Source organism: Dysidea avara, chromosome 4 (genome assembly GCF_963678975.1).
Source record: "Dysidea avara chromosome 4, odDysAvar1.4, whole genome shotgun sequence".
In the NCBI taxonomy this organism is placed as follows: domain Eukaryota; kingdom Metazoa; phylum Porifera; class Demospongiae; order Dictyoceratida; family Dysideidae; genus Dysidea; species Dysidea avara.
In genome coordinates, this window is record NC_089275.1 from 28,156,009 (window position 1) to 28,181,065 (window position 25,057).

A 25,057-nucleotide genomic window follows, 5' to 3' on the forward strand; every position below is an offset into this window, starting at 1 on the left:
AAAATTATTACTTTAAAAATGAAGTAGGGATCCAAGCAATAAAAACTAGTGAAACAAGAGGTAAATGATGGTATCATGATGATGCTCAGTGGCAAATCCCTACTTTGGCATTGAACAAAATGATTGATATAACACGCCAACATAGGGATTTTCCCACCGCATTATGCTGTAATACCATCATTCATCCCTTGTTTCACTAGCTTTTATCACTTGGATCTCTACTTCATTTTTAAATTAATAATTTTCATTATACTAGTGTTCTATTGGAAGTTCTCAAAAAGATATGCACCTTATAAGAGTGTTACAATAATATTACCAAATGTTGAAGTAAAGCACGTAATACAATACAGTCTGTCTTCAATAATCATCATTGTGTCTGTATAGAAAAGAAGAAATGTGAGTAAAAACAAATCACAAAGTTAGCCATAAGCTGGTTTTGGGGTGTTATAAAGTACAAAAAGAAATAACACTGTGAAAACATGATGCAGCCTTCAAAAGTAGGCCAAGTCAAATATGCTCAAAATTTTTCCCTAACTACTTTCAGGAATTTTCCAAAATTTTCACCTATTATGCTTTTTCAGTGTTCCAATTATGCTTGCATTATGCTACTAGGTTAGCAACATTCTTACAATTATCTTGAAAAAATTTAATCAGTGAATGCTCTATTAGAGTATTTCACTACAAAGTGACTGTTCCATTATACAGCATCGATCTAAGATGCGATGTACAATGATGCAGTTTCCAGTAACTGCTCTATTAGGAGGTATTGATCTATTTTCTTGGAATTAAGCTCCATAGTTTGAATGTGCACCCAGAGGCGGATCTAGGAGTAAAAAAAAGGGGGGGGGGGGGCTAACTCAAGGCACTAATCTCTTGGGTGAGGTGTGCAAAGCGCACTTCTCAGCATGCAAAGCATGCTGGAACTAGGGGGGGTCTGGGGGCATGCCCCCCCAGGATAATTTTGAAAAATAGATGCTAAAATACTGCAATTTGGAGACATTTCCACATAAAATTCATAATATTTTCTGCCTGTAGATATTTTATATACTGCCTTTAGATTATAGGTATGGCTCTCTGAAGCATTTTGCTAATGGAAAAGTTTGGGTAGGTACAGGCAACCAAGTACATGATGCACCCCTCTCACAATTGCACAACACTGAATAGGTGCATGTTAGAATAATAATATGTTGAAAGTGGAAAATTTTGAAATTTGAACAATACAAGATTGAATCTGAGAGTATTTTCAATGGAAATTGTGTACCTGAATTAAGTATTGCCATACATATTAACTACAAAAGTAGATGAATGAAGCCCTTTAAACAGACCATTCACTTCATTGTATGTATAGGTGCAGGCAGATTTGGAAAAATTCCATAACAGAACCAACTACATGCTTCCAGTGAATGTTCTATTAGAGTAGTTAGCTGACTGCTCTATTAGAGTATCTCGATCTTGTACACCTCCAATGCTGATCCGGGTCCTTGTTGCATAAATTTTAGCATAAATCCACTGATAAAACCTTGGAAAGATGTTTATAAGGTGGTTTTATGAGTATTTGTATTATTAGCGATCATATAATTATGCTAAGACAAAATTTCGTTATAATACTCAGTATAGTGATCAAATAAAGCCTAAATTTGAAGGGGGAGGGCCCCCCCTCCCCCTCTTGATCCGCCCCGACACCCAATATGCTAGCAAAGCACCCCAGCCTATTATGCTTTCTATTATGCTGGCATATTTGATGCAGGCCTATTCAAAAGCCTCAGTGAAAAATGAATGTGCATTGTTAAAGCTTATTAGCATTAACATCATTACAGCCATTTCTTGGCTGCCACCTTTGATTTCATAACTTTTTTCACCCAGGCTTTTTAAAGATTGCACCATTAACAGTTTTGCTGCTGTTGTGTGGATAAAACAATTAAAACTTCTGTCTTCAATACACATCATTGTGTCTGTAGAAAAGAAAAAACTGTTGGTTAAATAAAATGAACTGCAAAGCCAGCTATAAGCTGGCTTTGGGTTCATAATTATAGAGTACATAGCCACAAAGCAGCTTAACTGTGAGAAAGGGTGAAGCCTTCATCAATAGCCTGATGAAAAGTTGTAGTTAAACCCCACCACAAGTAGGATATCATAGTTATCAACCAGAGGCCAAGGTAAAAAATTGTAAGAAAGTGTGGAATAGAAGCCAGTTAACACCACTGGCACTCGTAGGATATCTAATTATCAACATTTTACTTTGATGTAGGCCTTCAATGGAATGGAAGTTTTTCAAATCAACAGTGGCGGCCAATGCAATGATATTAATGCTAATAAATTTTAATAATAGCTGTGTGCATAATTATCAAAGAAATTCAGGTGCATGACAGACAAAATTAATGTGTATTTTACAGGAACCAAGAAAATGTGATTTTCACACATTCATACTTCACTTACAGCTTTACAGAAATTGTCCATTTATTCTGTGAAACATTCCTTAATTAAGGTTACATCTTCCACACCACGTATATAAAAAATACCCCTAACTCATGTAAACCTTATAAAATTCTTTAAATATTTGGAGGGTATAAATGTGGCGCATTAATCTTTCAGTTTGTATGCAGAGTGGTAAAAGTGTGTAGTGATGAGCTTTTGTGACTTGAGAGCACTTACAGCATTAGCTAAGGAGATATAAAACAAAAACAGAACATGTGAAACTAGTGTGATCAAAATACTGTAATAGAACAGTCACCAAGAAATAAAAAAAGTGTGCATGAACATTTGAAAAAATAGTTGAGGACTTGAACCATAGGCCTTTAAATTCAGCTATATTCCTTAACCCTTTACCACTCTGCCACTGCTGTAAGTTTCTTATCTCACTCTAACTTATCAATGGAAGTTCTAGTGTATCACACTGAACTATAATTTCACTAGTTATTAGAAACTTTTAATAAGTAGGGATCAATACAATACACATGCTATAAAAGTAAGGAAACAAGCTTATAGTTGAAATGAGAATGATCCACACAACAAAAAGTAAACAAGATCAGATGGCTACTTTAGCTTGCTAATATGAGATGTATTTTAATCCCTACTTTTGGCTAACATCTTGACAGGAGACTAGCTATATCAAATTAGCCAAAAGTAGGAATTAAAATGCGTCCTATTTTAGCAAGCAGTCATCTGATCTTGTTTGACTTATTTACTTTTTGTTGTGTAGCTCATTTCAGCTGTAAGCTTGTTTCCTTACTTTTTATAGCATGTGTATTGTATCAATCCCTAATTTCTTTTAATTTTTTTAATAGCTAGTTTGCGTACTTTTTATGTCTAGCTAGCTAGCCAGCTACATTGTACATAATCATATCCTTTCACTGAATTTTAACACTAGAATAGGGTTCATGGCTTCTTAACTCTTCTTGATATTTTGCAGGGCTGGTGGAAGCTACAATTTGTAGGTCAGGCAAAATAATGACTAGAGTAAGGTTACAAATAAAATTAAGCTGTAGGCAAACACTTGTTTACTAAGCATGCTTTTTAGGGGCCTGGATTGCCCCATCAGATGCAAAATGCAAATAGCCACTCTGAGATTGCAACTGAGAGTGTTTTTAGACAGATATCAGCTGTTTATTTGATAACTGTTCTATTAGACTATTTTATTGCCTGTCTGTTCTATTAGATTATATCAATCTGTACATGCAACCAGCAAATCCTGCTATGGCCAATGCCGTAGTGGCCATGTAGTAATTACACTGGCCTTGTTTTTCCTTCTTTTCTCTCAGCTATCTTCTTTTTGTTTTCTACATAGTGCTTTATCCTTCATTCCATTCAAAGGCATGATTACCTCACCAAAAACTAAAGTGGTAAGACCATAAAGCAATTAGAGATAGCAACTCCTTGACCACAACGCCTGTTCATTCTCATCTTACAAGGGAATACATGTGAAACTTTATCAAAAACACATGCAAAAATGATGTGTTAAGGCAGTAATGTGTGCCGCAGTATCTTTTGGGAAGAAGGAAGGCCAATGAATGGTGAACGTGAACAGCATTGTGTGGACAAAATGTAATCAAAACAACAGATTTGTGAATCTGCCATCATTACCTTGGCTGTCTGAAAATTCTGGAGCCATACACCTAGCACTACCGGGTCTTATAGCAGGCAGGCAGGTCAATGAAATGCAGGTGAATTTCAAAATTTTTAAAATTCACTGTACATTGAAACGGTTGACTTTTCACTGCATTTAACCAAGGTACAACATCATTTCAGCTGTACTAATGCATTTCAAGTGTTTTTTTCTGGAAAAATGTATTGCAAGATTATTTTAAAGTGCGAAAATTTACAAAGTGTTATGATTTCTTAACAATCTCTACTTATTAAGTGCTACCATACTTAATGATTAAATTCTACCGAACTTAATGATACAGCACCATAGAAACTCTAACATTCTATTAGCATTGTATGAGAAAACAAGTTTGCTCTATTAGAATCTAAATTTCTTTCCATAAATAATCAGGTTACAAAATAAGAGTCATGTGATCAAAATAATCTAATAGAGCAGTTGGCCTAGCTGTGATTTGGATTTATTATCACACCTACCAGCTATAGTGCATATGCAAACTAGTAGAGTTTTCTTGCATGCGTCAGGTAACTATCAAGGAGCAAACCTTCAATATTGTAATGGAAATCTGTTTAAATATCAATGGGTTACAATTTGAGAACCAACCATAGTACATGCGCATTACGAGATCCCTTTATGGAGCAGTTATGCATGTGATGTTCAAAAACTAAAAAGTGACCGGATTTGCAAAAAGGTACCATTTCACACACAAAAAGTGACCCATTTTTTAAAAACTTTCAAGCTTCACAACTTTTTTATCATGGCATATAATTGCTTGAAGTATCCATGTGTGTAGCTCTGGTGTCTGGCTGCATTGTGATACTAAGAGCAAATTAATCAGTATAAGAAGTGAAGTGTTAGATCATTTTGTTTGCTGGTATGCAAAATGTGTGGAAAAGGTACTTTCTTGCAAATTCGATCACATAATGAAGTAGAATAATATGAAAATCAATTTCAAAAAGTACAGAAGTTTCTAAACCATAGGTAAATTAACTGAGTTAGCTGCCTAGCAATTTATAATCTAATCAAAAACAGCCAAGCTGTAAAAAAAGGTGCGACCCCCAAAAAGGCCATGGTGAAAAAAGATGTGAAATCCAAGGTGGCGGCCAAGAAATGGCTGTGATGGTAGGTTAATGGTTAAATTTTAATAACAACAATTCAGGTGAATTTGGTGCCAAGACCAAGCGGCACAAAATTCACCTGAATTGTCGTTATTAAAATGTAACCATTAACCTACCATCACAGCCATTTCTTGGCCGCCACCTTGGATTTCACATCTTTTTTCACCATGGCCTTTTTGGGGGCCACACCTTTTCTTACAGCTTGGCTGTTTTTGATTAGATATCACTTCTTTTTGTATTTGTATACTGCATATCATAGGCTGGCTTTGGGGCTTTTTTAACCCATGTGTTTTTTTCTTTACCACAGGAAGAAGAAAAGAACTTAAAGAAGATTTTTAATACTTCAATTATTTTTGATTTTATTAGTAATTATACAAATTATATATATATATATATATATATTTATTACATGCCCATTATTCCCCACAGGATATTTTTTTGCAGCTGATCTCTCTACTGGGTGACTTGAAATGTAGCTGAACTATATACAGGATAGTTTCTTTGTATGGCTGAACTCTCTACAAGGTGACCTCTTCTAGCTGGTCTCTCTACAGGGTGATTTGTTTCTAGCTGAACTCTCTACAGGTGATTTGTTTGCAGCTAAACTCTCTACATGGTGGTTTCTTTGTAACTGAACTCTCTACATGATGGTTTCTTTGTAGCTGAACACTCTATAAGGTGACTTCGTCTAGCTGAACTCTCTACAGGGTGATTTTTTTTGTAGCTGAACTCTCTACAGGGTGATTTGTTTGCAGCTCTCTACATGATGGTTTCTTTGTAGCTGAACTCTCTACAAGGTGACTTCGTCCAGCTGATCTCTCTACGGGGTGATTTGTTTCTAGCTGAACTCTCTACAGGTGATTTATTTGCAGCTAAACTCTCTACATGGTGGTTTCTTTGTAGCTGAACTCCCTACATGATGGTTTCTTTGTAGCTGAACTCTCTACAAGGTAACTTCTTCTCTACAGGGTGATTTGTTGTAGTTGAATTCTCTACAAGGTGGTTTGTTTGAGGCTGAACTCTCTACATGGCGGTTTCTTTGTAGCTGAACTCTCTACAGAGTGATTTGTTTGCAGCTGAACTCTCTATATGATGGTTTCTTTGTAACTAAACACTCTACAAGGTTACTTCTTCTAGCTGATCTTTCTACAGGCTGAATTGTTTGTAGCTGAACTCTCTGCATGATGGTTTCTTTGTAGCTGAACTCTCTACATGGCGGTTTCTTTGTAGCTGAACTCTCTACAGAGTGATTTGTTTGCAGCTGACTCTCTATATGATGGTTTCTTTGTAACTAAACACTCTACAAGGTTACTTCTTCTAGCTGATCTTTCTACAGGCTGAATTGTTTGTAGCTGAACTCTCTGCATGATGGTTTCTTTGTAGCTGAACTCTCTACATGGCGGTTTCTTTGTAGCTGAACTCTCTACAGAGTGATTTGTTTGCAGCTGAACTCTCTACAGAGTGATTTGTTTGCAGCTGAACTCTCTATATGATGGTTTCTTTGTAACTAAACACTCTACAAGGTTACTTCTTCTAGCTGATCTTTCTACAGGCTGAATTGTTTGTAGCTGAACTCTCTGCATGATGGTTTCTTTGTAGCTGAACTCTCTACATGGCGGTTTCTTTGTAGCTGAACTCTCTACAGAGTGATTTGTTTGCAGCTGAACTCTCTATATGATGGTTTCTTTGTAACTAAACACTCTACAAGGTTACTTCTTCTAGCTGATCTTTCTACAGGCTGAATTGTTTGTAGCTGAACTCTCTGCATGATGGTTTCTTTGTAGCTGAACTCTCTACAAGGTGACTTCTTCTAGCTGATCCCTCTACAGGGGGATATATTTGTAGCTGAACTCTTTATGTGGTGGTTTCTTTGTAGCTGAACTCTCTACAAGGTGACTTCTTCTAGCTGATCCCTCTACAGGGGGATATATTTGTAGCTGAACTCTTTATGTGGTGGTTTCTTTGTAGCTGAACTCTCTACAAGGTGACCTCTTCTAGCTGATCTCTCTACTAGGTGATTTGTTTCTAGCTGAACTCTCTACAGGTGATTTTTTGCAGCTAAACACTCTACATGGTGGTTTCTTAGGAGCTGAACTCTGTACATGATGGTTTCTTTGTAGCTGAACTCTCTACAAGGTGACTTCTTCTAGCTGAACTCTCTACGGGGTAATTTCTTTGTAGCTGAACTCTCTATATGATGGTTTCTTTGTAACTGAACTCTCTACAAGGTAACTTCTTCTAGCTGATCTTTCTACTGGGTGATTTTTTTGCAGCTGAACTCTCTACATGGTGGTTTCTTTGTTGCTGAACTCTCTACAAGGTGAATTCTTCTACCTGATCTTTCTACAGGGTAATTTGTTTGTAACTGTACTCTGTACAAGTGCGTTTTTGTGGGTGATCTCACTGCAGGTTGATTTGGTTGTAGCTGAACTCACTAAAGGGTGATTTGCTTGTAGCTGAACTCCTTGCATTGTGTCTAGTTCCTAGCTGATCTCTCTACAGGGTGATTCGTTTGTAGCTGATCTCTCTAGAAGTTGATTTGTGTGTATCTGATCTCTCTGCAGGTTGATTAATTTGTAGCCGATCTCTCTACAAGGTAATTTGTTTGTAGCTGAACTGTCTATAAGGTGATTTGTTTGTAGCTGATCTCTCTGCAGGTTGATTTGTTTTAGCTGAACTGTCTACAGGGTGATTTACTTGTAGCTGAACTCCTTACATTGTGTCTGGTTTCTAGCTGATCTCTCTACAGGGTGATTTGTTTGTAGCTGATCTCTCTACAAGTTGATTTGTGTGTAGCTGATCTTTCTACAGATTGATTTGTTTGTAGCCGATTTCTCTACAGGGTAATTTGTTTGTAGCTGAACTCTGTACAAGGTGCTTTTTTGTAGGTGACCTCACTGCAGGTTGATTTGTTTGTACCTGAACTCACTAAAGGGTGATTTGCTTGTAGCTGAATTCCTTACATTGTGTCTAGTTTCTAGCTGATCTCTCTACAGGGTGATTTGTTTGTAGCTGATCTCTCTACAAGTTGATTTGTGTGTAGCTGAACTCTCTACAGAGTGATTTGTTTGCAGCTGAACAAGATGGTTTCTTTGTAACTGAACACTCTACAAGGTTACTTCTTCTAGCTGATCTTTCTACAGGGTGAATTGTTTGTAGCTGAACTATCTACAAGGTAACTTCTTCTAGCTGATCTCTCTACAGGGTGATTTGTTTGTAGCTGATCTCTCTACAAGTTGATTTGAGTGTAGCTGATCTCTCTGCAAGTTGATTAATTTGTAGCCGATCTCGCTACAAGGTAATTTGTTTGTAGCTGAACTCTCTATAAGGTGATTTGTTTGTAGCTGATCTCTCTGCAGGTTGATTTGTTTTAGCTGAACTCTCTACAGGCTGATTTACTTGTAGCTGAACTCCTTACATTGTGTCTAGTTTCTAGCTGATCTCTCTACAGGGTAATTTGTTTGTAGCTGAACTCTCTATAAGGTGATTTGTTTGCAGCTGAACTCTCTACATGGTGGTTTCTTTGTTGCTGAACTCTCTACAGGGTGTTTTGCTTGTAGCTGAACTCTCTACAGGGTGATTTGTTTCTAGCTTATCTCTCTACAGGTTGATTTGTGTGTAACTGATCTCTCTACAAGCTGATTTGTTTCTAGATGATTTCTCTACAGGTTGATTTGTTTGTTGCTGATCGCTCTAAAGGTTGATTTGTTTGTAGCTGAACTCTCTGTAGGGTGATTTGTTTCTAGCTGATATCTCTACAGGGTGATTTTTTGTAGTTGACCTCTCTTCAGGGTGATTTGTTTCTAGCTGATCGCTCTACAGGTTGGTTTGTTTGTAGCTGAACTCTCTACAGGGTGATTTGCTTGTAGCTTAACTCCTTACATTTTGTCTAGTTTCTAGCTGATCTCTCTACAGGGTGATTTGTTTGTAGCTGATCTCTCTACAAGTTGAATTGTGTGTAGTTGATCTCTCTGCAGACTGATTTGTTTGTAGCTGATCTCTCTACAAGGTAATTTGTTTGTAGCTGAACTGTCCGTATGGTAATTTATTTGTAGCTGAACTCCTTACATTGTGTGTAGTTTCTAGCTGATCTCTCTACAGGGTGATTTGTTTGTAGCTGATCTCTCTACAAGTTGATTTGTGTGTAGCTGATCTCTCTGCAGGTTGATTTGTAGCCGATCTCTCTACTGGGGTAATTTGTTTGTAGCTGAACTCTCTATAAGGTGATTTGTTTGTAGCTGATCTCTCTGCAGGTTGATTTGTTTTAGCTGAACTCTCTACAGGGTGATTGCTTGTAGCTGAACTCCTTACATTGTGTCTAGTTTCTAGCTGATGTCTCTACAGGGTGATTTTTTGTAGCTGAACTCTCTACAGGGTGATTTGTTTCTAGCTTATCTCTCTACAGGTAGATTTGTGTTGATTTGTTCATTGCTGATCGCTCTAAAGGTTTATTTGTTGTAGCTGAACACTCTGCAAAGTGTTTGGTTTGTAGCTGATCTCTCTAAAGGGTAATTGTTTGTAGCTGAACTCTTCTCTCTAAAGGGTAATTTGTTTGTAGCTGAACTCTCTCCACAGTGACTTGTGTGTAGCTGAATTCTGTGTAGCTGCATTCTCTAGAGAGTGACTTAATTGTAGCTGAATTCTCTACAGGGTGCATGACTTGTTTATAGCTGAACTTTCTTCAGTGTGACTTGTAATGTTCTGAATCTCTATAGTGATATATTTGCTTAACTCTCCACATGGTGACTTGCTTTTTGCTGAACTGTCTATAAGATTAACTGTTTGCAGCTGAACTCCCTACAGAATAACTTGTGATGTAATAAAATTCTATAATGGAGTAAATAAATTAGCCGAATGCTCTATTAGGGTGACTGTTCTATTAGAGTATCTCGATCTCGCATTTGCTACACGGAGTTGGCTTTCGAATCATAACTCAGTGGTTTGTAATCCGATTCTTCTGTACTACTGCAAGGACTTTCTATGAAGATTATTCCAGCTATACACCGATTTTCAGCTCATTGCTCTAAGCGGTTTGCCTAGTAGGCGTGAAAACTAATACTTTTTTAATTCATAAAAATCGATCGCGTAATTGTGACACAGGTTGGGTTTTGTATCATATCTCCATGGTTTTTATCTCGATTCCTTTTAAACCACCAAACGCCACTCCTACGATGATTACTCCATCTACATAGCAATTTTCAACTCATTCCATGAAGCGGTTTACCCTGTAGGCGTGACAACAAATCGATCTTGTTTTACGCGAATAATCGGTCATAACTCCTGAACCATTCATCGGATTTGTACCAAATTTGATGCTAGGATTCGCCGTTGGACTCCCTTTCTGTGTACCAAATCGCAGCACGCGTTTGCCTATTATAGCAATTTTTGCAAGTGTGCGAAAAGACGAAGAAGAAAAAATAACGAAGAAAAAATAACGAAACTTTGGCAGTTCGTATCTCGGAAATGGCTGAACGATTTCCTTCACGTTTGGAATGTAGACTCCCCTGGCTGGCGGGCAACTGTGTAGTAAATTTGGTTCCAATCAGATAAGTGATCACCGAGATACAAAGGTGTGAAAATGACGTTATCGTTCTTCCTGTCAATATACTCACGGGTGTGGCGCGCCGGCTTCTTGGGCCGTACGACACACTACCGTGTGTCTTGATAAAAGAATAAAAAGCCAGCATAATTATACAAATACAAAAATAAATGATTGCTATATCAAATTCAAAGCAGCTGAGTTGTGAAAAAGGGTGCAACCTTCCAAACATACTAGTATGGAAAGATGATATGATATCAAAGGTGATAGCCAAGAAAGGATACAATGATATTGTACTGTCGGATAATTTGTAATGTGCTGATTTAGATTTGATTATTTAATTACGCTATAGATAATAGAGAATTGATTCAAGAAATGCATGATGGTGGGATTTTAATCAACTGCTCTCAATTGTTAGATTAGAGTCGAACAGGCCAACAAAGTTTCTTCACAGTTTAAAGACCCGACAAGAATGTGGGTGGGGAAGATTAATAATTATTGCCAAGTCAACAGGCCAAACTAATTATTGTGAGTAGCTGAACCAACACTGTTTGAAAAGCTCTAACTGAATGACAAAGTAACTTTGTTGGCTTTTTCAAAATACTTAAGAAACTCTCCTAGATAAAGACGAGATAAACTAAGGTGAAGTGTAGATGCAAGCATCAAGATTTACTCTCAAGTTAATTGTGTCAATACCTCATCATAATCAGGTACTATTAATGCCAATGATGCTAGTCTTGTACAAAAACTAAGCTAAAAATAGGGAGAATTTCAATTTTTAGCTTTGCCAAATTTTAATAATAATTTTATGAATGTTGAAAACAACCACACAGGCTACTAACTATTTAATCAACCCAAATCAAGCTCAAAGTGCAAGTAAAACTTTATAACTTAGATGTACAGTAGGTACTGAATCTTCTCTACAGCTATTCTGTAACTACAATGTTACAACTTTAGTATACATGTACTGTAATGGTGCAGATGATTTAACTGGAGACCACCACTGTACAACTGAAATAGATGATGATTGTGATCCTAAAACTTGTATGAATAATAGAACTTGTACAGATGGAGTTAACTGTTTTACATGCAACTGTGTGGATGGTTTTACTGGAGAGAATTGTTTAACTAACATAGATGATTGTAATCCAAATCCTTGTATGAATAATGGAACTTGTACAGATGGAGTTAACTCTTTTACGTGCAATTGTGTGGGTGGTTTCACTGAAGAGAATTGTTCAACTAACATAGATGATTGTAATCCTAATCCGTGTATAAATAATGGAGCTTGTACAGATGAAGTTAACTCTTTTGCATGCAATTGTGTGAATGGTTTTACTGGAGAGAATTGTACAACTAACATAGATGATTGTAATCCCAATCCTTGTATGAATAATGGAACTTGTACAGATGGAGTTAACTCTTTTACGTGCAATTGTGTGGATGGTTTTACTGGAGAGAATTGTACAACTAACATAGATGGTTGTAATCCCAATCCTTGTATGAATAATGGAACTTGTACAGATGGAGTTAATTTTTTTATGTGCAATTGTGTGGATGGTTTTACTGGAGAGAACTGTACAGTTAACATAGATGATTGTAATCCTAATCCCTGCATGAATAATGGAACGTGTACAGATGGAGTTAATTCTTTTATGTGCAATTGTGTGGATGGTTTTACTGGAGAGAACTGTACAGTTAACATAGATGATTGTAATCCTAATCCCTGCATGAATAATGGAACGTGTACAGATGGAGTTAATTCTTTTATGTGCAATTGTGTGGATGGTTTTACTGGAGAGAACTGTACAGTTAACATAGATGATTGTAATCCTAATCCCTGCATGAATAATGGAACGTGTACAGATGGAGTTAATTCTTTTATGTGCAATTGTGTGGATGGTTTTACTGGAGAGAACTGTACAGTTAACATAGATGATTGTAATCCTAATCCCTGCATGAATAATGGAACGTGTACAGATGGAGTTAATTCTTTTATGTGCAATTGTGTGGATGGTTTTACTGGAGAGAACTGTACAGTTAACATAGATGATTGTAATCCTAATCCCTGCATGAATAATGGAACGTGTACAGATGGAGTTAATTCTTTTACGTGCAATTGTGTGGATGGTTTTACTGGAGAGAATTGTACAACTAACATAGATGATTGTAATCCCAATCCTTGTATGAATAATGGAACTTGTACAGATGGAGTTAACTCTTTTACGTGCAATTGTGTGGATGGTTTTACTGGAGAGAATTGTACAACTAACATAGATGGTTGTAATCCCAATCCTTGTATGAATAATGGAACTTGTACAGATGGAGTTAATTTTTTTATGTGCAATTGTGTGGATGGTTTTACTGGAGAGAACTGTACAGTTAACATAGATGATTGTAATCCTAATCCCTGCATGAATAATGGAACGTGTACAGATGGAGTTAATTCTTTTATGTGCAATTGTGTGGATGGTTTTACTGGAGAGAACTGTACAGTTAACATAGATGATTGTAATCCTAATCCCTGCATGAATAATGGAACGTGTACAGATGGAGTTAATTCTTTTACGTGCAATTGTGTGGATGGTTTTACTGGAGAGAATTGTACAACTAACAGAGATGATTGTGATCCTAATCCTTGTATGAATAATGGAACTTGTACAGATGGAGTAAATTCTTTTACGTGCAATTGTGTGGATGGTTTTACTGGAGAGAACTGTACAACTAACAGAGATGATTGTAATCCTAATCCTTGTATGAATAATGGAACTTGTACAGATGAAGTTAACTCTTTTACGTGCAATTGTGTGGATGGTTTTACTGGAGAGAATTGTTCAACTAACATAGATGATTGTAATCCTAATCCTTGCATGAATAATGGAACTTGTACAGATGGAGTTAATTCTTTCATATGCAATTGTGTGGATGGTTTTACTGGAAAGAATTGTACAACTAAAATAGATTATTGTAATCCTAATCCCTGTATGAATGACGGAACTTGTACAGATGGAGTTAATTCTTTCGTCTGTAAATGTGTGGATGGCTTTATTGGAGAGAACTGTACAACTAACATAGATGATTGCAATCCTAATCCTTGTATGAATAATGGAACTTGTACAGATGGAGTTAATTCTTTTATGTGCAAATGTGTGAATGGTTTTACTGGAGAGAATTGTACAGCTATCATAGATGATTGTAATCCTAATCCCTGCATGAATAATGGAATGTGTACAGATGTAGTTAATTCTTTTACGTGCAATTGTGTGGATGGTTTTACTGGAGAGAATTGTACAACTAACATAGATGATTGTAATCCTAATCCTTGTAAGAATAATGGAACTTGTACAGATGGAGTTACTTTTTTCATGTGCAATTGTGTAGATGGTTTTACTGGAGAGAATTGTACAACTAACATAGATGATTGTAATCCTAATCCTTGTTTGAATAATGGAATTTGTACAGATGGAGCTAACTCTTTCACGTGCAATTGTGTGGATGGTTTTACTGGAGAGAATTGTTCAACTAACATAGATGATTGTGATCCTAATCCTTGTAAGAATAATGGAACTTGTACAGATGGAGTTAATTATTTTGTCTGTAATTGTGTGGATGGCTTTACTGGAATGAATTGTACAACTAACATAGATGATTGTAATCCTAATCCTTGTATGAATAATGGAACTTGTACAGATGGAGTTAATTCTTTCATGTGCAATTGTGTGGATGGTTTTACTGGAGAGAATTGTACAGCTAACATAGATGATTGTAATCCTAATCCTTGCATGAATAATGGACATTGTACAGATGAAGTTAATTATTTTGTCTGTAATTGTGTGGATGGCTTTACTGGAATGAATTGTACAACTAACATAGATGATTGTAATCCTAACCCTTGTATGAATAATGGAACTTGTACAGATGGAGTTAATTCTTTCGTCTGTAATTGTGTGGATGACTTTACTGGAGAGAATTGTTCAACTAACATAGATGATTGTAATCCTAATCCTTGTAAGAACAATGGAACTTGTACAGATGAAGTTAATTCTTTCGTCTGTAATTGTGTGGATGGCTTTAATGGAGAGAATTGTTCAACTAACATAGATGATTGTAATCCTAATCCTTGTAAGAACAATGAAACTTGTACAGATGGAGTTAATTCTTTCATCTGTAATTGTGTGGATGGCTTTACTAGAAAGAATTGTTCAACTAACATAGATGATTGTGATCCTAATGCTTGTAAAAATAATGGAACTTGTATAGATGGAGTTAATTATTTTGTCTGTAATTGTGTGGATGGCTTTACTGGAATGAATTGTACAACTAACATAGATGATTGTAATCCTAATCCTTGTATGAATAATGGAACTTGTACAGATGAAGTTAATTATTTTGTCTGTAATTGTGTGGATGGCTTTACTGGAATGAATTGTACAACTAACATAGATGATTGTAATCCTAATCCTTGTATGAATAATGGAACTTGTACAGATGGAGTTAATTCTTTCGTCTGTAATTGTGTGGATGGCTTTACTGGAGAGAATTGTTCAACTAACATAGATGATTGTGAACCTAATCCTTGTATGAATAATGGAACTTGTACAGATGGAGTTAATTCTTTTATGTGCAATTGTGTGGATGGTTTTACTGGAGAGAATTGTTCAACTAACATAGATGATTGTAAACCTAATCCTTGTAAGAATAATGGAACTTGTACAGATGAAGTTAATTCTTTTATGTGCAATTGTGTGGATGGTTTTACTGGAGAGAATTGTTCAACTAACATAGATGATTGTAAACCTAATCCTTGTAAGAATAATGGAACTTGTACAGATGAAGTTAAATCTTTTATGTGCAATTGTGTAGATGGTTTCACTGGAGAGAATTGTTCAACTAACATAGATGATTGTAATCCTAATCCTTGTAAGAATAATGGAACTTGTACAGATGAAGTTAATTCTTTTATGTGCAATTGTGTGGATGGTTTTACTGGAGAGAATTGTTCAACTAACATAGATGATTGTGATCCTAATCCTTGTAAGAATAATGGAACTTGTACAGATGGAGTTAATTATTTTGTCTGTAATTGTGTGGATGGCTTTACTGGAATGAATTGTACAACTAACATAGATGATTGTAATCCTAATCCTTGTATGAATAATGGAACTTGTACAGATGGAGTTAATTCTTTCGTCTGTAATTGTGTGGATGGCTTTACTGGAGAGAATTGTTCAACTAACATAGATGATTGTGAACCTAATCCTTGTATGAATAATGGAACTTGTACAGATGGAGTTAATTCTTTTATGTGCAATTGTGTGGATGGTTTTACTGGAGAGAATTGTTCAACTAACATAGATGATTGTGATCCTAATCCTTGTAAGAATAATGGAACTTGTACAGATGGAGTTAATTATTTTGTCTGTAATTGTGTGGATGGCTTTACTGGAATGAATTGTACAACTAACATAGATGATTGTAATCCTAATCCTTGTATGAATAATGGAACTTGTACAGATGGAGTTAATTCTTTCGTCTGTAATTGTGTGGATGGCTTTACTGGAGAGAATTGTTCAACTAACATAGATGATTGTAATCCTAATCCTTGTAAGAATAATGGAACTTGTACAGATGAAGTTAATTCTTTTATGTGCAATTGTGTGGATGGTTTTACTGGAGAGAATTGTTCAACTAACATAGATGATTGTGATCCTAATCCTTGTAAGAATAATGGAACTTGTACAGATGGAGTTAATTATTTTGTCTGTAATTGTGTGGATGGCTTTACTGGAATGAATTGTACAACTAACATAGATGATTGTGATCCTAATCCTTGTTTGAATAATGGAACTTGTACAGATGGAGTAAAGTCTTTCACCTGTTATTGTGTAGATGGTTTCACTGGAGAGAATTGTTCAACTAACATAGATGATTGTGATCCTAATCCTTGTAAGAATAATGGAACTTGTACAGATGGAGTTAATTATTTTGTCTGTAATTGTATGGATGGCTTTACTGGAATGAATTGTACAACTAACATAGATGATTGTGATCCTAATCCTTGTAAGAATAATGGAACTTGTACAGATGGAGTAAAGTCTTTCACCTGTAATTGTGTAGATGGTTTCACTGGAGAGAATTGTTCAACTAACATAGATGATTGTGATCCTAATCCTTGTAAGAATAATGGAACTTGTACAGATGGAGTTAATTATTTTGTCTGTAGTTGTGTGGATGGCTTTACTGGAATGAATTGTACAACTAACATAGATGATTGTAATCCTAATCCTTGTATGAATAATGGAACTTGTACAGATGGAGTTAATTCTTTCATGTGCAATTGTGTGGATGGTTTTACTGGAGAGAATTGTACAGCTAACATAGATGATTGTAATCCTAATCCTTGTATGAATAATGGAACTTGTACAGATGGAGTTAATTCTTTCGTCTGTAATTGTGTGGATGGCTTTACTGGAGAGAATTGTTCAACTAACATAGATGATTGTGATCCTAATCCTTGTAAGAATAATGGAACTTGTACAGATGAAGTTAATTCTTTTATGTGCAATTGTGTGGATGGTTTTACTGGAGAGAATTGTTCAACTAACATAGATGATTGTAAACCTAATCCTTGTATGAATAATGGAGCTTGTACAGATGGAGTTAATTCTTTCATGTGCAATTGTGTGGATGGTTTTACTGGAGAGAATTGTTCAACTAGCATAGATGATTGTAATCCTAATCCTTGTAAGAATAATGGAACTTGTACAGATGAAGTTAATTCTTTCGTCTGTAATTGTGTGGATGGCTTTACTGGAATGAATTGTTCAACTAACATAGATGATTGTGATCCTAAGCCTTGTATGAATAATGGAACTTGTACAGATGGAGTTAATTCTTTCATGTGCAATTGTGTGGATGGTTTTACTGGAGAGAATTGTTCAACTAACATAGATGATTGTAATCCTAATACTTGTGAGAATAATGGAACTTGTACAGATGGAGTTAATTATTTCGTCTGTAATTGTGTTGATGGCTTTACTGGAATGAATTGTTCAACTAACATTGATGATTGTGATCCTAATCCTTGTTTGAATAATGGAACTTGTACAGATGGAGTTAATTCTTTTATGTGCAATTGTGTGGATGGTTTTACTGGAGAGAATTGTACAGCTAACATAGATGATTGTAATCTTAATCCTTGCATGAATAATGGAACTTGTACAGATGGAGTTAATTCTTTTATGTGCAATTGTGTGGATGGTTTTACTGGAGAGAATTGTACAGCTAACATAGATGATTGTAATCTTAATCCTTGCATGAATAATGGAACTTGTACAGATGGAGTTAATTCTTTTATGTGCAATTGTGTGGATGGTTTTACTGGAGAGAATTGTTCAACTAACATAGATGATTGTGATCCTAATCCTTGTTTGAATAATGGAACTTGTACAGATGGAGTTAATTCTTTTATGTGCAATTGTGTGGATGGTTCTACTGGAGAGAATTGTTCAACTAACATAGATGATTGTGATCCTAATCCTTGTAAGAATAATGGAACTTGTACAGATGGAGTTAATTCTTTCATGTGCAATTGTGTGGATGGTTTTACTGGAGAGAATTGTTCAATTAACATAGATGATTGTGATCCTAATCCTTGTTTGAATAATGGAACTTGTGCAGATGGATTTAATTCTTTCACCTGTAATTGTGTGGATGGTTTTACTGGAGAAAATTGTTCAACTAACATAGATGATTGTGATCCTAATCCTTGTATGAATAACGGAACTTGTAAAGATGAATTTAATTCTTTCACCTGCAATTGTATGGGTGGGTTTACTGGAGATACTTGTGAAAATAGTAAGCATGGCGTTTTGTTTTTAATGTGTCCATTCTTTACTGATTTTATTTATCATACAGTATGGTAGTATCATACAGTGCAGTATTACCGTATATTGGGGATCATGCATAACTGGGCTTTTTCAACCAAAAATATCACCCTAAAATCAGGATCAACTTCCCTTTATAACAACTTGGCAGTATTGGTTAGAAGCCCAAAATTGCCTATCCTTTGCCAGATAGAGGTTCAGCTGTGGGTCAATTTCCAGTGCACAGTGTTCAATAGTTAGACATTGCTGATTCCACAAGTTTAGGCCCTCTATCGCTTGAGGAATATTTGAGGTTCAGTAATTCTGGTCCAGCACCAAACTATCATAACGTGACTAGACCTGTGCCTATTATGCCGGCATAATGTTGAGAATAATAGGTCACCAATTTCGTGAGAATAATTTCGGAATTATAGGATGGTTACAGGCATAATTTTAGAATAATTGGACGACCACTGGAACAATCGGTGGAATTAGGGGACGTGTCTCTTCTTGATTACCTAGAAGAAAGAGTTAAGCTATTACAAATGATATCAAGCTGACAGGAGTGCTGGCTGAAAGGAGTTGAAAGCCTCTAAAAGATCGGTATACTCTAATAGAACGCTCAAATACTCTAATAGAGCAGTCAGATCGTTTCATGTTAACAATCTGAAGCCAATAGCAGGGATTTAACTGCATGATTATCTGCAATTCTGAAACTTGTACATCTTATACCAGTGTATCTTCTTCAAGTCTTTTTGCATTATTATCTACCTAACTTAGTAGCTATACAATAGTTACAGCAGATTACTGTAATACACTAATAATTAAAATACACTTGAATTATTACTGTAGATAGCTATCTAATCAAAAACAGCCAAGCTGTACAAAAAGGAGTGCGGCCCTTGAAAAGGCTATGGTGAAAAAAGATGTGAAATCCAAGGTGGCGGCCAAGAAATGGCTGTGATGGTAGGTTAATGGTAAAAATTTCAATAACGACAATTCAGATGAATTTGGTGCCGCTTGGTCTTGGCACAAAATTCACCTGAATTGTTGTTATTAAAATTTTTACCATTAACCTACCATCACAACCATTTCTTGGCCGCCACCTTGGATTTCACATCTTTTTTCACCATAGCCTTTTCAAAGGCCGCACTCCTATTTTTACAGCTTGGCTGTTTTTGATTAGATTTCACTTCTTTTTGTATTTGTATACCCCAAAGCCAGCCTATGGCCAGCTTTGGGGCTTTTTAATCTATATATTTTTCTTTACCACAAGAAAAAGAATTTATAAATACTTTAACTCATTCTGATTTTATCAGGAAATGTACAAATTATATATATATAATGCATATATCAAGAGTTCTTTATATTATGAACTCTTGCATATATTTATTACATGTCAATTAATCCCCACAGGATAATTTGCAGCTGATCTCTCTACTGGGTGACTTGAAATGTAGCTGAACTCTCTACAGGGTGATCTGCTTGTATGTAGATGAACTCTTTACAGGATTCTCTCTACAGGGTGACTTGACTCTAGCTGAACTCTCTGCAGGGTTATCTGTTTGTAGTTGAATTCTCTACAAGATGATTTGTTCGCAGCTGAACTCTCTACAAGTCTGTCTACGGGGTGACTTGTTTCTAGCTGGTCTCTCTACAGGGAGATTTGTTTGCAGCTGAACTCTCTGCATGGTAGTTTCTTTGTAGCTGAACTCTCTACAATGTGACTTCTTCTAGCTGAACTCTCTACAGAGTGACTTGTTTCTAGCTGATCTCTCTACAGGGTGACTTGTTTCTAGCTGAACTCTCTACAGGTGATTTGTTTGCAGCTGAACTCTCTACATGGTGGTTTCTTTGTAGCTGAACTCTCTACAAGGTAACTTCTTCTAGCTGATCTTTCTACAGGGTGATTTGTTTGTAGCTGGATTCGCTACAGGGTGATTTATTTGCAGCTGAACTCTCTACAAGGTGACTTCTTCTAGCTGAACTCTCTACAGAGTGATTGATTTTTTTTGCAGCTGAACTCTCTACATGGTGGTTGCTTTGTAGCTGAACTCTCTAAAAGGTGACTTCTTATAGCTGAACTCTCTACAGGATGATTTGTTTGCAGCTGAACTCTCTACATGATAATTTCTTTGTAGCTGAACTCTCTACAGGGTGATTTGTTTGTAGCTGAACTCCCTACAAGGTAACTTCTTCTAGCTAATCTTTCTACAGGCGATTTGTTTGTAGCTGAGTTCTCTACAGGGTGTTTGTTTGCAGCTGAACTCTCTACAAGGTAACTTCTTCTAGCTGATATTTTTACAGGGCATATTTGTCTGTAGCTGAGTTCTCTACAGGGTGATTTGTTTGCAGCTGAACTCTCTACATGGGAGTTTCATTTTAGCTGAACTCTCTACAATTTGACTTCTTCTAGCTGAACTCTCTACAGGGTGACTTGTTTCTAGCTGATCTCTCTACAGGGTGACTTGCTTCTAGCTGAACTCTCTACAAATGATTTGTTTACAGCTGAACTCTCTACATGGTGGTTTCTTTGTAACTGAACTCTCTACAAGGTAACTTCTTCTAGCTGATCTTTCTACAGGGTGATTTGTTTGTAGCTGGATTCTCTACAGGATGATTTATTTGCAGCTGAACTCTCTACAAGGTGACTTCTTCTAGCTGAACTCTCTACAGAGTGTTTGATTTTTTTTGCAGCTGAACTCTCTACATGGTGGTTGCTTTGTAGCTGAACTCTCTAAAAGGTGACTTCTTCTAGCTGAACTCTCTACAGGGTGATCTTTTCATAGCTGAACTCTCTACAGGGTGATTTGTTTGTAGCTGAACTCCCTACAAGGTAACTTCTAGCTAATCTTTCTACAGGCGATTTGTTTGTAGCTGAGTTCTGTACAGGGTGTTTGTTTGCAGCTGAACTCTCTACATGGTAGTTTCTTTGTAGCTGAACTCTCTACAATGTGACTTCTTCTAGCTGAACTCTCTACAGGGTGACTTGTTTCTAGCTGAACTCTCTACAGGTGATTTGTTTGCAGCTGAACTCTCTATATGGTGGTTTCTTTGTAGCTGAACTCTCTACAAGGTAACTTCTTCTAGCTGATCTTTCTACAGGGTGATTTGTTTGTAGCTGAATTCTCTACAAGGTGATTTATTTGCAGCTGAACTCTGACTTCTTCTAGCTGAACTCTCTACAGAGTGATGGATTTTTTTGCAGCTGAACTCTCTACATGGTGGTTTCTTTGTATCTGAACTCTCTACAGGGTGATTTGTTTGTAGCTGAACTCTCTACATGGTGGTTTCTTTGTATCTGAACTCTCTACAGGGTGATCTGTTCGTAGCTGAACTCCCTACAAGGTAACTTCTTCTAGCTGATCTTTCTACAAGGCATATTTGTTTGTAGCTGAGTTCTCTACAGGGTGATTTGTTTGCAGCTGAACTCTCTACATGGTAGTTTCTTTGTAGCTGAACTCTCTACAATGTGACTTCTTCTAGCTGATCTCTCTACAAGATGACTTGTTTCTAACTGAACTCTCTACAGTGTGATCTGTTCATAGCGGAACTTTCTACTGGGTGATTTGTTTGCAGCTGAACTCTTTGCATGATTGTTTCTTTGTAACTGAACTCTCTACAAGGTAACTTCTTCTAGCTGATCTTTCTACAGGGCAATTTGTTTGAGCTGAACTCTCTACATGATGGTTTCTTTGTAGCTGAACTCTCTATTAGGTACCTTCTTCTGGCTTATCTGACTACAGGGTGACTTGTTTGTAGCTGAATTCCCTACAGAATAACTTGCAATTTAATATAATTGAGTAAAATTATAAATGTAGCTGAATATTTTATTAGGGTGACTGTTCTATTAGAGTATCTCGATCTCGCATTTGTTACACGTAGTTGTCTTTCGAATCATAACTCAGTGGTTTGTAATCCGATTCTTCTGTACTACTGCAAGGACTTTCTATGATGATTATTCCAGCTACATACTGATTTTCAGCTCGTTGCTCTAAGCTGTTTGCCTGGTAGACACGAAAACTAATAGTTTTTTTATTCATAAATATCGATCGCGTAATTTTGACACAGGTTGGGTTTTGTGTCATATCTCCATGGTCTTTATCCCGATTCCTTTCAAACCACAAAAAGGCACTCCTACGATGGTTGCTCCATCTACATATCAATTTTCAACTGGTTCCTCAAAGGAGTTTACCCTGTAGGCGTGACAGACCTTCGACCTTATTTTAGGCCAATGAAACTTGATTACCAGTTTCTCGCTCAGATTTTTGAAAACTTGATGCGGGCGGGCGGTTATTATTCATTATTCATTATTTTTCCAAAAGCACAACACACATCCAAACATGACGATTTCTGTCAAAAAAACAGTGAGATCTACACTGATTATTCTTGCATTAAATAGCTAAAGTACGTTACTAATCTATAACAAGTGATTTTTCCATTAGAGTATAGCTGATTGCTTTATTAGAGTAAAAGTGACTGTTCTATTAGAGTATTTCGATCTGAAATACCAATAATGAAATTCCATGCGGGTGTATCAAAAGCATGCGGGCGATGACGCGAAACTGCTAATCAAGTTTCATTGGCCTTACGCAACTAATCGGTCATAACTCCGTGAATGTTCATCGGATTCATACCAAAGTTTGTACAGAGATCCGCCTTAATGAGCCCTTTAAGTGTGCCACATTTCAGCCCGATCTGAGTACGCATTCGTGTTTTATGGCGGATTTTGTGAAGTGTGCGAAATGAAGAAGTAGAAGAAGAAAAAAACGAAGAAATTAAAACGAAATTTTGTTCGATCGTATCTCGGAAATGGCTGGAGCGATTTTCTTCAACTTTGGTGTGTAGACTCCCCTAGCTGGCCGGCACGTCTGTAGCAAATTTGGTTTCAATCGGATAAGGGATCACAGAGCTACATAGGTGTGAAAATTGCGTTTTCTTTCTTCCTGTTAATATACTCACGGGTGGCACGCCGGCTTCTTGAGCCGCTCGACACACTACCGTGTGTCTTGATCTTTCTTCCTGTTAATATACTCACGGGTGGCACGCCGGCTTCTTGGGCCGCACGACACACTACCGTGTGTCTTGATTCTAAGTCTGCTGTAACTTTTATGGATAGAAAAATGATATGTAAGGTGGAATGCTTCATATATAGATATTAATAATTCGGACAAAACTACTTATAGCAGCATCTTGAAAACTAAGCGACCAGCCACAGATATAATATATTATACTGAATGAGAATAATTATGGAATAATAGGCTGGATAAAAGAATAACAAAAAGAATAATAGGAGAATTTTTTGAGAAATTCTGGAAAGAATAATAGGTAAAATTTTGAGCATAATAGGCTCAGGCCTAAGCGTGACCATAACAATTATGATGAGCATGCAAACCTGACCTGTTACTATATTAAGCTTGTAGAATTTTATATTATGATGTGTACTTACTTGACCAGGTAACAGATAGGTCATACTTGGTGTTACAAATTGATCCATCCAGACAGCCCACCCAATGGAAGGTAGCCTGTTAACTTTTTTTTGTTGCTTGGGCAACAAACTACATTTATAACCTAACTAAACTCTACAGAAAGAATTGCAAGATACGTAGCCAAACTTTCTACAGGATGGTTTTCTTGAAGGTGAACCCTCTACAGGGTGAGTTGAACTCTCTACAGAGTGACATGGTTCTATCTGATCTCTCTACAGGGTGATTTGTTTCTGACTGAACCTTCTACGTGGTGATATGTTCCTTTCTTCAGGGTGATTTGAAATGTAGCTGATTTTTCTATACTGTGACTTGTTTCTAGCTGATCTTAATTGTTTCAAGCCGATCTCTCTACAGGATAACTTGTTTTTAACTGATCTATCTATGGATTGATTTGATTCAAGCTGATCTTTCTTCAGGGTGATTTGAAATCTCAGGATGACTTGTTTCTAGCTGACCTCTCTACAAGGTGACTTGTTTCTAGCTGATTTTTCTATATGCAGGGTGAATTCTTTTATAGTTTAACTCTCTACAGCAATGGCGGATCCAGGATGGGGCATTTGGGGCAAATTCCCCCCCTTCAAGAAATTGCATACAAGATCGAGATACTCTAATAGAGCAGTCAGTTTCTCTAATAAAGCAGTCACAATGTTCATGAGGCAGTGTAGCTTACCTATGAAGCTATAAATAGGATTTTATTTTACATAACAGACGTGATATATTTGGTAAAGGATCACTAGCTATTATTGTTGTGACCTTTTTTTTTTTTTTTTTTTTTGGTCTTCAACTGTTTTTCAGCAAGGTGCCCCCCCTCTTTCCAAACTCTGGATCCACCCCTGTACAGGGTGACCTGATCTCTATACATGGTGATTTGTTTCAAGCTGATCTCTCTGCAAGGTGACATGAAATATAGTTGAACTCTTTGTAGGGTAACTTGTTTCCAGCTGATC

The 25,057-nt window shown here is 36.6% G+C and overlaps 1 protein-coding gene and 1 pseudogene across 1 annotated transcript in view; both read left to right on the top strand.

The window, feature by feature from the left end:
- Positions 1–15,811: 15,811 nt before the first annotated feature.
- LOC136253730 (fibropellin-1 pseudogene) lies at positions 15,812–18,104 on the top strand (annotated as a pseudogene).
- Positions 18,105–18,242: 138 nt separating this feature from the next.
- Positions 18,243–25,057, top strand: part of LOC136253114 (adhesion G protein-coupled receptor L4-like) — a 58,458-nt gene continuing 51,643 nt past the window's right edge. Inside the window, exon 1 of the mRNA XM_066045723.1 lies at positions 18,243–18,613. Within this exon, the coding sequence (XP_065901795.1) occupies positions 18,340–18,613 (274 nt within the window). The 5' untranslated portion in view covers positions 18,243–18,339. The remainder of the gene's footprint in view (positions 18,614–25,057) is intronic.